The 13348-nt window shown below is 51.1% G+C and overlaps 1 protein-coding gene across 1 annotated transcript in view; it reads right to left on the reverse strand.

Annotated features, from left to right (window-relative positions):
• Positions 1 to 11582, reverse strand: part of HTRA1 (HtrA serine peptidase 1) — a 59256-nt gene extending 47674 nt beyond the window's left edge. The window contains exon 1 of the mRNA XM_033180358.1: positions 10921 to 11582. Coding sequence (XP_033036249.1) covers positions 10921 to 11524 — 604 coding nt within the window. The 5' untranslated portion in view covers positions 11525 to 11582. The remainder of the gene's footprint in view (positions 1 to 10920) is intronic.
• Between the last annotated feature and the right edge of the window lie 1766 nt (positions 11583 to 13348).

Here is a 13348-nt window from a genome sequence, read left to right on the forward strand (position 1 = left end):
ATCCTTCTTTCTAGTTTCTGTACTTCTTAGTACCTCTCCTAAGAGAATGACCCTAGATACAGAAATAGCCATAAACATGAAAATGTCCATCTCAGGATTGTTTAACATCGCAACCTTGGCCTAGATGGATGTGGACAGGGGAACAGTTAACCAAATGGTGGCAACACTTGGGACAGAAATGATGGAATTAGGCCAGGCATAGTAGCTCATGCCTGTAATCCCCACACTTTGGGAGGCCGAAGCAGACCAATCACTTGAGGCCAGGTGTTCGAGACCAACTTGGCCAACATGGCAAAACTGTCTCTACTTAAAAATATAAAAGGTAGCTGGGTGTGGTGGTGCAGGCCTGTAATCCCAGCTACTAAGGAGGCTGAGGCATGAGAACTGCTTGAACCTGGGAGGTAGAGGTTTCAGTGAGCCAAGATCGTGCCCCTGACTCCAGCCTGGGCAACACAGCAAGACTCTGTCTCAAAATAATAATAATAATAATAATAATAATATTTCTGGAGAGATGGTAATGGTGAAATATGAATCTTCTTTTCTTAATTTTTCATAGGATTAAATTACATTTATAATATTAAAGAATTGAGATAGTACAATATGTCATCAAATGTATAAATGCATTTTCTGTCATGTCTAAACAGTAGAGAGAAAAGATACAAAAAAAAGTCTTTATGCTAGGAGAGGAAAAACTTGTGTACTCTGCTCAAAGAAAATCTAACCACAGCTGAAAAGACATGAAAGCATTTCAGTCCTCATTCATCAGTGAGTCCACCATGATATTTATATTGATATTTTCCCTTCAGCAAAATTATTATAATTACCATTCAAAGGCATTTATATGTGCTTATAACTCTTGAAGGGAGACATCAGTCATCAGATGAATAGCTTTTTAGTCATCTTCTAACCCAAGGAAATTATTTTAGGGAGAAGTAGGGAGAAGGGTTTTCTGCAACTTCATTTTGATTAGAGAGACTAAGGGAGCAAGGCCTGTTTCTCCAGCTTTACAGGAATATCATGAGTATGGACCATGGCCTCTCCCAAACACCTGCTCCAACAGGAGGATGTGGCTGAGATGGGGAGGGCTCAAAGACTCAGCCCTGGGTGGCCCCTACAGATGAGCTGTGCGGCTTGTGAAAGTCATGTTCCCATTGGCTCCCTCAGTTTCCCTACCTGTAAAGTGAAGAGTTGGGCTCTAGGACCTGCCAGGACCCTTCACCCTCAGGTTTCACACTCTGGGATTCTGTCTTCTCTACAAGTCAGTTGGTGGTTTTGGGAAGCCACCAGTGTCCTTACAGGTAAGGTGGTGTCCTCATCCACAAGATGCATGAAAACAGGGAGTTGATGTGGTCAGAGATGGTTGTCAAAGGTAGGAGCAGAATGATACTTTTCAGAGGACAGAAGGACTATATGTTTGGCCAATGATGGGACTTCCAAGGGAACAGACTGTAAATGAGAAGTGTCACACAATCCCACAGACAGAACAATATCCACACACATGGTCCATCCCAGACGCTCTCAAATCCTCACCCTTCCTCCTATCCCTCCTCTGCTATTATCAGACTTTTCCTATTGGGTTTCATCCAGTGGGGCTAAACCACACTGGGCTATATTTTTCAGAGCCAAAAATGCTGGTGGAGAAAGGTCAGGCTGGGATCTGAGGAGCCTCAGCTCAGGCCACTTCCTGACCAGCAAACATTAAACAGAAAGTCGGCCTGAGAAGAACACAGGATGCAGGACACAGGATGCAGGCCACCCTGGGAGGAGCGTGCGCTCTCCACGGTGCAGGCAGAGATTGCAGCTTGCTTGGTGTAATGACTGGGATGCTGATGTTCTGGACCAAAGCATCTGCCCTTGGACATGACGGTGGTGAACCCTGCATTTGGCCTTCCTGAAACAGAGGGTCAAGTTCAGTCACTTTGGCCAAGAGCTATCATGTCTCAGTAGGACAAGAGAACATGCCCAGAGGAGACCCACACTTTGACACCCAGGAGGCATATTACTATTTGCATCCTTCCGGCTTCACTATTCTTGGTGTTGGCTCTATCAGGAGTCCTGGAAGAGTCTGGAATTGTCAACTAGAGGTCCTAATCTCTTAAAGCTTCAATGCTTTAGGACTCCTGAAGCACTGAAGCTTTAGGCGTTGACAAAGTTCCTTCATATTCCTTATATCATTGGACTTCAGTGCTTTAGGATTCCCAGTACTGAAGCTTTAGGCGTTGACAAAGCTCCTTCATATTCCTTATATCATTGGACTTCAGTGCTTTAGGATTCCCAGTACTGAAGCTTTAGGCATTGACAAAGCTCCTTCATATTCCTTATATCATCGGACTTCAATGCTTTAGGATTCCTAGCATTGAAACTTTAGGAGTTGATAAAGCTTCTTCATGTCCCTTATGTCACAGTATCCTGTTGATGTCTCCTGGGAAGCATCATTGTCCTCCTGTTGTAGTTGAGGAAACTGAGCTGGAAAGGAGTCATCCCAAAGGCCCAAATGGGGCTAGGACTCAGGTTTTCTAACTCTAGTGGTTCATCATGGAGACCGCAATCCAGTGTTTCAGAATAGACTCAGGAGACGTCAGCACTTTTCTTTCAGGAACTGATAGATCAGTAGGCAGAAAATCAGGAAGGATACAGTTGACCTGAATGGCACTATCAATCCACTAGACCTAAGTGACATTTATAGAACACTCCATCCAAAATGACAGAACACACATTCTTCTCAAGCACACAGGGAACATTCACCAAGTCAGACCACATTCTAGACCAGAAAATACCCCCAACAAATGTAACAGAATAGAAATCATACAAAATATGTTCTCAGCCCACAATGGAATTAAACTAGAAATTAATAACCAAAAGATAGCTGGAAATATCCACCAAATATTTGATGAATAAACAAAACATTTCTAAATAACACTTGACTTAAAGAAATCTGAAGAATAGTTTGGGAGTGAGACAGACATGGGCTCAAATCCTGGCTCTGCCTCCTTGCACTGGCTGGCCTTGGACAAATTACAGCCAACCTCTAGGAGCCTCTGCTGTAGTCTCAGCTAGGAAGCAAGGATAATGCCCTACCTCTCTGGGTGGCTACAAAGTAGGAACAAAGCAAGGCACATAACACAATGAGCACAGTGCCCAGCTCCCACAGAGCACCCAGTGGCAGCAGCTCTTTGGGTCACTGTTCTGTTTGGTGACATTTCCCACTGCCCTAACTGTCCTGGAGAATACAATATTCCTGTATAGCTCACTCTGTGCCACAGAAAAGCAGATGTGACCGCTAAACATTGAGCCTTCCCTCCCCTATGTCTGGTTGGCAAGATTGCCCATCTGCCTGGGCAATCCCAACTGTGTCTATCCGTCTCCACCAAGTGGTGACTGCGCTTACAAAACTGGCACCAAAGAGACAGCTCTTCTTAGTCACAGGATATGATATGACTCATATGTTGGAAGATCGGGTAAAATCTTGCCCAGGACTATGTGAGAAGGAATTCTACAGCGAATCTCATCAAACTTAGAGAAAAAAAAAAAAAAAAAAACAGCTCATCACAGAGATAGGCCTACCATCTTTATTGCACAACTAATGAAAAAGATGTTCCTGAGGTTTGAAAATATTGCACAAGCTTCTGACTCATTAGGACTGAGGTTGTTCAATTTGGAAATTATCAGAAACTCCAGCCGCAACAATATGCCCTCGGAGACTTTTGTGTGCACAAGGAGACATAATTATCCTGTGGCGAGGGACCAGCTGCTGTCACGGGATGCTGCGGAGAATTGTTTTTATGAAATGTGCTTATTCGACAATTTGTCCTGGAATCTAAAATAATAGGGTATCCATGGACTCCCAAATTTGCCTTTTTTTCCTTCCTTAAGATGTGACAAATCTTTCCTTGTCAGAAATTCCCAGAGCATGGAAACCAAACCAAGCATCATTCAAGAAGGTCCCAGGGCTTCTATAAACTGCCATCTCCTGGGTGTCACAAGCTCCAGGAAGAGTTAACGAGATGACATCTGTAAAATCCCAGGCAGTCCAGACATGCAGCTCTTAATTCAAGAGAAGCCACACACTGGTCACATGATATAGGCAACAACTGGAACCTCAGAGGGTGATAGTCAAGGCAACTTTGGATACCTCTGCCCAGAGAACCTTTTCCAACATAGTAGATGGCAAATTCCGAGTCAGCTCCCAGACACAAGTCTCACATCACCCTCCTTCTCTGTGAAGGTTTCCTAACTCACCCACCCATCTCATCCCCAGGGAGACAAGAGCGTCTCAGCACTCCTTCCATACAGCTGACTCCTTTGTCAGTGTCTTGAAGATGATGATGATGATGATGATGATGACAATGACAACATGCTAATATTGCCTGAGTTCTAGCAATGCATCAGGCACAGTGCTTTGCGTTTCATATAAGGAGGTCCTTCCATTCTGCAATGCCCTAAGAGCTATGTATGTATCTGCTATTACTTCTATTATCTTACTGATGAGGAAACTGAGACTTAGAGATGAAGTTACCCAAGAAAAGCCACACATCCAGAAAGTGGCAATCCGACTTCAGAAGCCCAGCCCTTAAGCTGAGCATCATACTATCTACCACCAGTACCTTGAGATCAGGGGCCACTAGTCCTTACCTCTGAGTCCCCGTACCTGGTACACTTCCAAGCACACAGTAGGTGTTAAATAAATGCTCTGAATGAATTTAGAAGTGGAACTCTCAGCATTGACTCCAAAAGCTGAACTCTGCGCCTTTCCAGCAGTGACGGACATGCCTCTTCACAGCCACTTACTTCTGTCCTGAGGCGTGTTGTCCTGGCTAATGTCCCCCTATGGTTCTAGGCACACGTCACCAAGTAGTGCTGAATCACTACAACTTCTATGCCACTTCCAGGAGCCTTTTGGAAACACATTCAGAATGGCTACACTTCTCAGTTTCTCTATTAATAGGATTTTTCTTTCCTTTTTTTTTTCCAGTGGCAGAGAAGGTGGAGATGGAAAAGATAAAATGACACAAAGGTATCTCACTTCTGACTACCCAAGGCCTTGAGGCTCCAGGGAAGGAGCAAGGGGTATGACGCTCATGGAAGCTCATCTCTTGCGGATGAACATGTCACCCCTGTGGTCTCCCGGGGACTTTCAGCAGCCAGTACAAAGCTGAAACACAAAGCAACCAGGCTCAAGATGGATCACATCCATTCGATGCCAGCCTTGGCTTTAACCGTCAATAATTTAGGAAAAAGAAGTAGCTCTTAAAGAAGCCTCCCCAGCCTTTAAATTAGGAATGAGGTGACCACAACCTCCTCAGAGACTTGTTTTCTTACAAGAATCACAGACCATTCCAGTTAAAAGGAGCCTCAGAGATCAACTGGCCCAATCCCCTCACTGCCGAGGCTCCAAGAGGTCGAGGGAGCTGTTACCTGATCAGGTAACAACCCGGGAAGGGCCAGAGCCACTTGTCCTCAGCCCCTCCACCCCAGCTGGCCTTCCGAGGAACCCTCACCCACTGCCAAGCTTACTTCTTCAAATTAAGCCTGACCAGAGCTATTTATTCACTTGAAATATAAGCTCATGGAAAGTCTGATTTCTGAATCCAAGGCATGAAACTCGTCCAGGATCACACAGCTCCAAACGGAGAATCCAGCCCCAAGCGGAGGCTGTCAGGCTTCTGACCACAGTTAGCTCATGGTGCCCGCCACCATCGCTTACTCAATGTAGTTATTTTAAGTTCCAATGCAACCCGTTTACAGCTCTCTCAGTGGAATGAAGTAACTCAAACACTTGGTTTTTGAGCTTGTTAACGTCCTAATTTTACGAAACCTTAATATTTTAACTCTTTAGCAAAACCAACAGAGCAATAAAAGAAGACAGCTGACCAGAGCAGGCAGAGCCTCATAAACTGCTCAAAAGACTTCCAAGTTTCGAAGTTTCGGGTGACTAAAAACTGGAGACTCACAACTGTTTCCACCCACCCTACCCTAAGATGAAGCTCAGGTCCCCAGCACACTTGTTTTTTAAGTGACAAAAGGTGTATTTGAATTGCCAATAGTGGAAATGACTCTCTAGCAAACTGCCCGCTCTAACAACGGAAAAATGCAACCCTGGGGGAAGCAGTGATTGTATTGAATGTATTGAATGTAAGTTCCCTATGGGCAGTGACTTTGTTTTATTCAACCCTGTCTCCCCAGAGCTCAGCACAGGGTCAGCACTCAGCTAACAATGATGGCTTGTTTGAGGCTCCCATGAAAGAATCACCTAAATAAAGTACATTTTGGGCCGGTCCGGTGGCTCACACCTGCAATCTCAGCACTTTGGGAGGCCAAGGCAGGCGGATCACGAGGTCAGGAGATCAAGACCATCCTGGCTAACACGGTGAAACCTCGTCTCTACTAAAAAATACAAAAAAAAATTAGCCGGGCATGGTGGCGGGCACCTGTAGTCCGAGCTACTCGGGAGGCTGAGGTAGGAGAATGGCGTGAACTCACGAGGTCTCGGAGCTTGCAGTGAGCCGAGATGGCGCCACTGCACTCCAGCCTGGGCGACAGAGCAAGACTCCGTCTCAAATAAATAAATAAATAAATAAATTTTTACAAACCGTCCAGGCCTCCAAGAAGTAAAGCAACCGTCTAAGCCCTTGGTTCTTCACCAGGTATGTACATACAGCCTCTGCCTTCAGAGGCTCTGGGATGAGACCAGGAGTAGGCAATACTAAAAACCACCAGAAGCAGAGTTTCTGGGCACCCCTGCAGCTTGCAGACCTCCAAGCTTGTCTGGGCTGCTATAAGGAGTAGGGTGTGCTTTCCTGTAGGATGTACTAGGAGGAGACATGGATGAGGCTTCTGCTGTTTGGGAAGTCTGTTTCAGTCTTGATCCTGGCTTCCTGTCCGTGTTTTAGCAGAGGTCCGGAATCTTGGCTGGTCTTTTGGGACATGGGGGAGTCTGGAAGGGCCTTCTCTCTTCAAGAGCAGTTTGCTGTCTGGATCTCTGGCGTGGAAACAGCTTTCCTACAGTCCCTCGGCTCTTTTTGCTTTTCTTTAGTGAAGGCTGCACGGATGGCAACTGGAGGCAACCTTGTCAACCTGAGCCTGCCGAGTGAGGGCTGTGATCTGTCCTGTTTCATCTCAAGGCCACAGCCATCTGGAGCTCTGTTGATTTCAGCTATTAGCTGGGGCTTAGCTGGGGGTGGTTTATAATCTCTGTTGCTCTGTCAACGGCACGGCATGCTGGTTATGAACAAGACTCTGGATCCAGTTGTGTGGGACCAGCAGTCCCGAGCAAGGTACTGCTCTGTGACTTAGTTGCCCAGCTGTAACCCAGGGAAGACTACAGCACTCACTCACAGGACTGTCAGGAGGATCAAATGAGTTAGTATGCACCCAGCACAGAGTAAGCACAACATATATGTTAGCCCTCATTATTTGTATCCTATTAGTATTTCAATTCCTTTCTTTTTTTTTTTTTTTTTTTTTGAGATGGAGTCTTGCTCTGTCGCCCCGGCTGGAGTGCAGTGGCCGGATCTCAGCTCACTGCAAGCTCCGCCTCCCGGGTTTACGCCATTCTCCTGCCTCAGCCTTCTGAGTAGCTGGGACTACAGGCGCCCGCCACCTCGCCCGGCTAGTTTTTTGTATTTTTTTAGAGACGGGGTTTCACCATGTTAGCCAGGATGGTCTCGATCTCCTGACCTCGTGATCCACCCGTCTCGGCCTCCCAAAGTGCTGGGATTACAGGCTTGAGCCATCACGCCCGGCCAATTCCTTTTTTTTTTGTAATCATCTGACCAGCAGAGCTGGAGATGACAGATCTTTGTTCTCTAGTTGAATTGTATACTTTGCCATCCAAACCCTGCCAGTGCATTGACTTCTGAAATAGATGATTTGCCTTCATTTCCAGAGCGGTAAACAGAGATGTTCTCTGAGGTCTATTCATTAAACAGCTTACAAATGAAAGTACCTTCCTTTGAATGGTGACACATTCCTCTATCCAAAGATCTACTGTGACCCAAAGTACTGGTCACCTGCCTGGAGACCCCTGATCTGATGACATTTCTACCTCTCATCCCCTCGCATGCTCTGCCCCAGACAAAGCCTCCTTATAATATTTGAAATCACAGCACCCGCTCCTGCCTCAAGAGCTCTGTCTTCAGATCCGTGTGTGACTTGCTCCAACTTCAGGCCTCTAGTCAAGTGGCACCCCTTGAAAAAGCTCATGTCCACTGCAGCTAAAGTAGCTCTCCCGCCAATCTTCGAGCCAGAGCAGGCAGCCAATTCACCTCATTTAACAGTGACGTCAAGTGACCTGCCCGTAGGCACCAGCTGCTGAGTCCTGGAGCCTGGCTTGGACTGAATGAAGTCTGCTGGCTCCCAGGCGCCTGTCCTCGGAAACACCTCCGGAAAGTCAAGGGTGGAGAGTGAGATCCAGAGAGGGGGCGCAGCAAAGCAGTGCCTTTCACCAAGGAAAAACAGAATGGCTGTGTATCGAAAGCACCTCCCATTTGTCTTCATTCATTCATTTATTCATTCACTAATCCACTTGTACCAAGTGCCTCTGATGTGCCAGACAAACATGCAAACGGTGTCAGACACCCTACGGAGCTCAACAAATATTTGCAAAAGAAGGAGGGAGGGATAAAAACAGCATTGTACCCACTCTGTCTCTCCCTCCTTTCAAAGCCACCATGCTTATCCCTCTGTGGCTGTCCCCTCACTGGTACACCGAGGCCCGCTGTGAGCCTGATGGCCAATGGGGGACCTGTTTTCCTCCACACAGGGACTCAGCCAACTCCAAAGCTTGTTAAGCAACTTGCCTCACTAGCAATAAATTAGGCGACTCGCATGGTGCCAGCAACTCAGGACCCCGTGCAATGAGACCACCAACAGCGAGACCAGTAACAGCTGGCTTGTTTTGGACAAAAACATGCTTTTTCAATGTTGTTGCCTCACACCCAGATTATTGCAGTAGTCTAAACTCTCCACCCTGGATGCATTCCGCACTCCACTGCTAGGTCAGCCCTACACTACACTAGGCTTTGAGTTGCCCCAGTTCAAGAACATCTGCACACAGGGCCCGGGGCACAGCCAGCCTCTTCAGCCCTGGGACTCTGGGCCACCAGCCTGGCTCACTCCTGCTGCCCTCCTCAAACATCCCCCAGCCACACTGATCTAGTCACCTCCAAACAAGTCTTAGGCTTTGTGTATGCTGTTCCCAGCTCTGAGGGGGATGCACGTCCAACCCACCAGGAAATTTACAGCACCTGACCCCTCTCCCACACCCTTGGAATTAAGTGCTGGCCTGACTCCTCTGAATGAGGCTATCTGGGTTTAAATTCCAGCTGAGTGACCTTGGGCAAGTTTTTCAACCTTAGTTCCGCTATCTGTAAAACAGGAATGAGAAGCTGGGTGTGGTGGCATCTGCCTGTAGTCCCAGCCACTTGGGAGGCTGAAGCAGGAGAATCATTGAGTACAGGGGCCGGAGGCTGCAGTGAGCCATGATCACACCACTATATTCCAGCCTGGGTGACAGAGGGAGACCCTGTCTCTTAAGAAGAAAAAGAGAGAGAGAGAGAGAGGAGAAACTCCCTCCCCATGAGACCAAATGAGGTCACAGAGGTAACACACCCGGCACACAGACTGAGTGCTCAATAGACGTGTGCTATCATCATGCCCATTCTCTAGTCTGCGGGATCACTTGTCTCCGGGACAACTCTCTACTGCCTAACTAGGCTGAGTTTCCCCAGGGCTGTGCTCCTGCGTTGGTGAAATACACAATCTCGAATTTCACCCAATTCGGCTCTGGTACCGTCCCGTCCATGTAAGCCAAACTATGCCAAGCCCTAGTTGGTCATACTGAACCATATTCCTATAAAGTAAAATCTAGACCAGTCTCTCTGCACTGTGCTCTCCTATGCCCCTCTCCTGGCACTGCCCGAGTTGAGGAGGCAGCGCTGGGGTCGGGCAGCAGCCGCACGGCTGCGCCTAAGCGCACTGCCAAGCCCCGCTGTCTGGTTCCTACACCGCGGGACTGGCCGCCGCTGAACTCGATATTCTTCCACATGGCCTCTGTCTGAAGATGAGAAGCATCTCTCCGGAAGGTCCCGCGAGAGAGTTAGACATTGCTCCACTCCACTCCTTCCCCCACCACCACCATCTCTCCTGCCGAACAGGTCCTGTGTGCGGCAGGAGGGAGAGGTAGACTCCTTCTTCATTACTAACCCGGTCCCTTCTACGCCTCTGCAGATTTCGTGATCCAAAGCCCGATTCAGCTTATTCAAAAGGAGCCACTTTCATTTTTGTAGGGCTGGCTCAAAACGAGGAAAGCCACACAGGCAGCAACGCCGCCGAAACGAGTGCGATGCCAAACCGTTCCCTGCCCGGGGTAGACTTTTTGGGGAAACTCCGGCGGGGGCCGGCAAACACTGTTCCTTTCCAAAAGAGTTACATACAGTTTTCACGGAGCGGTCCCGTGATCAAAGTAATGCATTTTAAAGGGGACGGAGGAAGCAAATAGAAAAAGCAACAGAAATGACTTCTTGTGGTCCTGAAGCCGCTCTGCAAGGCTCCAGTTCCTAGTCCTGAACTTCTCTCCTCCCTTTATGCCCCCACTCCTCTTATTTGTCCTCGGGTCCCCGCGCTGTGTGGCTGCCCTCAGGTCACTCCGCGGCAGGTCGCCAGGCGTCTCGAGCACCAGAGTGCAGGCCCGGCGCACCGGCATCGTCTGGGCGCAGAACCGGCCCCGGGCTGGGCGCGAAGCTCGTTTCCCAGGCAGCCTGCGGAAAGCCGCCACCCCGGGGCCCACCTGCCTGTCCCCGAGAGTTGCCCTGGCCACCCCACAACGCTTCGCTGCCCCTCGGTCTGCCCACCAGTCCAGCAGAAGCAGGTCCGAGCTGGGATGGAGAGAATGGGGTGCTGCCCAGGAGCGCGGCGGAGTACCTTGGCCGCAGGCGCCGCGCTGTAGGACGATGACCGGCGGCCGGTGCAGCCTCTCGGAGCGGCGGCTGGCGGCGCGCAGCTGGCACAGGTTGGCGTAGGTGTTGGCGTCGCTGCCGCACACTGGTTCGCTGCTGGCGCACACACAGAGGCCAGCCTGCGCGCGTCGCCGCACCGTGGCCGAGGCTGGCACCCCGAAGGGCACCACGCACTGCAGCCCCTCGCCGCACGGGCCCTCCTGCAGGCCGCACGCGGCGCCCTCCGGCGCGCCGCACACCTCGCAGCAGCCGCACGCGTCCCGGGCCCGGCCGCCCTCGCAGTGCTCCGGCTGCGGCGGGCAGCGCGCCGGCTCGCAGCGCTCGGGGCACCCGGTGGCCAAAGGCGCCGAGCGGCCGGCCCGGGACAGCTGCGCCGAGGCGGGCGCCGCCAGCAGCAGCAGTAGCAGCAGCGGGAGCAGCGCGGCGCGCGGGATCTGCATGGCGACTCTGGCGGCGGCGGCGGCCGTGGCGGCTGACAGGGCGAGGGCCGGAGAGCGGCGCCGGGGAAAGTGCGGGAGGGCCTCGGGGGCAGCGGGTGCGAGTGCGCGCGGCCGCGCGGCCCAGCCCATTGGCCTCGCAGCGGTGACGAGCCGCCTTGGGGACGGGCACGGCGCCCGGGAGGGGGGCCGACCGGATGGCGGGAGGGCGGGCGGCTGGACCGGGACCGCCCGCGGCGGGGGCAGGGCGGGCGCGCCCGGGCACGGCGGAGCTCGTGGGGCGCGGGCGGGGCAGTGCACAAACCCGCCCTCTCGTGGGACTCAGTTTCCCCGTCTGTGCGCCCCACATATTCGCCTTCCGCAGGTTCTCTCGCTGCGATTCGCGTCCTTCAAACTAAAGGAACTTTGCAAGGGGGCCCTGCGGCGTCTCCCCGCAGGAGCGCCCGGGAAAGTTCCTGCTAATCGCCCGACTGGGGGCCTGCCCGGGAGGCTCGGACTGGGCCAGGCAGGGACTGCAGGGGCCTCTGCGCAGACCCGGGGCGTTGGCGGCACCGCGGCCCCGGGTCACGAGCTGGTTCTGCCCCCGGTACCCCGCATGCGGGACCCTGACCGCGGGGCCTGTGCGGCCGGACGAAGGCAGCGTCCGCGGAGCTGCCAGAAAGCCCGCGCCCGGATCCACAGTGAAGTGATAAAAGCAGAGAGCAGAAGTAATTTGAATAGAATCCTTCACACGTCTGATTCTTTTAAAAAGTTGTTGTGGGTGGCACGCGTGTCCGTACTCGCAGAGAGCTCAGGAAGCAGCTCGGAGGCTCGTAACTGGAGAGGGTACAGCGGTCTCAGATGGGAAAGGGGTTTTCTCCTGTTTGAATTTTTCACCACGTGCATGATTATTTGGAAACACTTTTGTTATCAAAAATTTGATTTCCCATTGGAGAATCTTTGGTGCAGCCTTTGGGACAGATGCGAGTCTGAGAGTCATCAGGAGGTCCGAGGGCCACCCTGGAGGTGGGTCTGGGTGCCCAGGCAGCACCAGGCCTGTGGGCAGTAGTCCTGGGTCCACAATGAGCAGATGGGTGCAGCTCGCGTCCAAGGACCTGAGAGGAGGCGGTTCGTCCAGCCCTCATCCGGAACCCTCAAACCTCCACCCCTACCCTGCGCAGAGGCATCCAGGGTTGGGTGGGCCAGCAGAGCTGACTTTGGGATAGAGTAGCAAGGGAGGGGGCTGGGGGCTTGGAGATTTTAATATTCTTCTGTATTTGGGTTGTTCCCTTGTGCACACGTTACTTTTCCAATACAAATAGTTTAAAAAGTAAACTCCAAATACTTATAAGCCCCCTCAAAGCACCTTCCAAATATGAACCTTGTTAATGTCCAAGGTCCAGAGGGGTCCCTCAGAAAGGCCCAGGAGCCTGGGGCATGGGAAAGCTGTCCGGGTCCCCATGCTAACTCCCTGGACTCCAAACGACATTCCATAAAGCCAGGGCCTCATGGCTGCGGAAGGGAGGCCTTTACCCAGAATCCGTTTTCAGCCCTGGATCCTGGAGAGTTAGAGGCCTCTGCTGATGAGAAGCCCTGAGTTCCTGGCTAGCTGTGGTTAACCATAAAAAGTGCGGGGTGGGGATAATGATTTTCAAAGTCCATCAGCAAAGAAAGAGTCTCCCCACTGCAGTCCTGGGGCAGACGGAATTAAAAGGACACGTGGTGGTGAATAAATTGGTGATAACTTATTTTTGTCGAATTCCCTTATTTTACAGAGGAGAAAACTGAGGGCCAGAAAGGGTGACTTCCCTGAGTGTCAGCCACAAGTTGAGTGCTGGAGCCAGTACACCTTCCAAACTGGCCGTGCCTGCCTGCAAGCCCCATCCTCCACCATCCCTCTGAGCAGCCAGACTGCAGAGGGAATGAGCCGACCCAAAACAGTGTGGCTGCAGCTTCCCCACTGCTTTGCGGGAGGTG

Source organism: Trachypithecus francoisi, unplaced genomic scaffold (assembly GCF_009764315.1).
Source record: "Trachypithecus francoisi isolate TF-2019V2 unplaced genomic scaffold, Tfra_2.0 Contig01579, whole genome shotgun sequence".
Classification (NCBI taxonomy): domain Eukaryota; kingdom Metazoa; phylum Chordata; class Mammalia; order Primates; family Cercopithecidae; genus Trachypithecus; species Trachypithecus francoisi.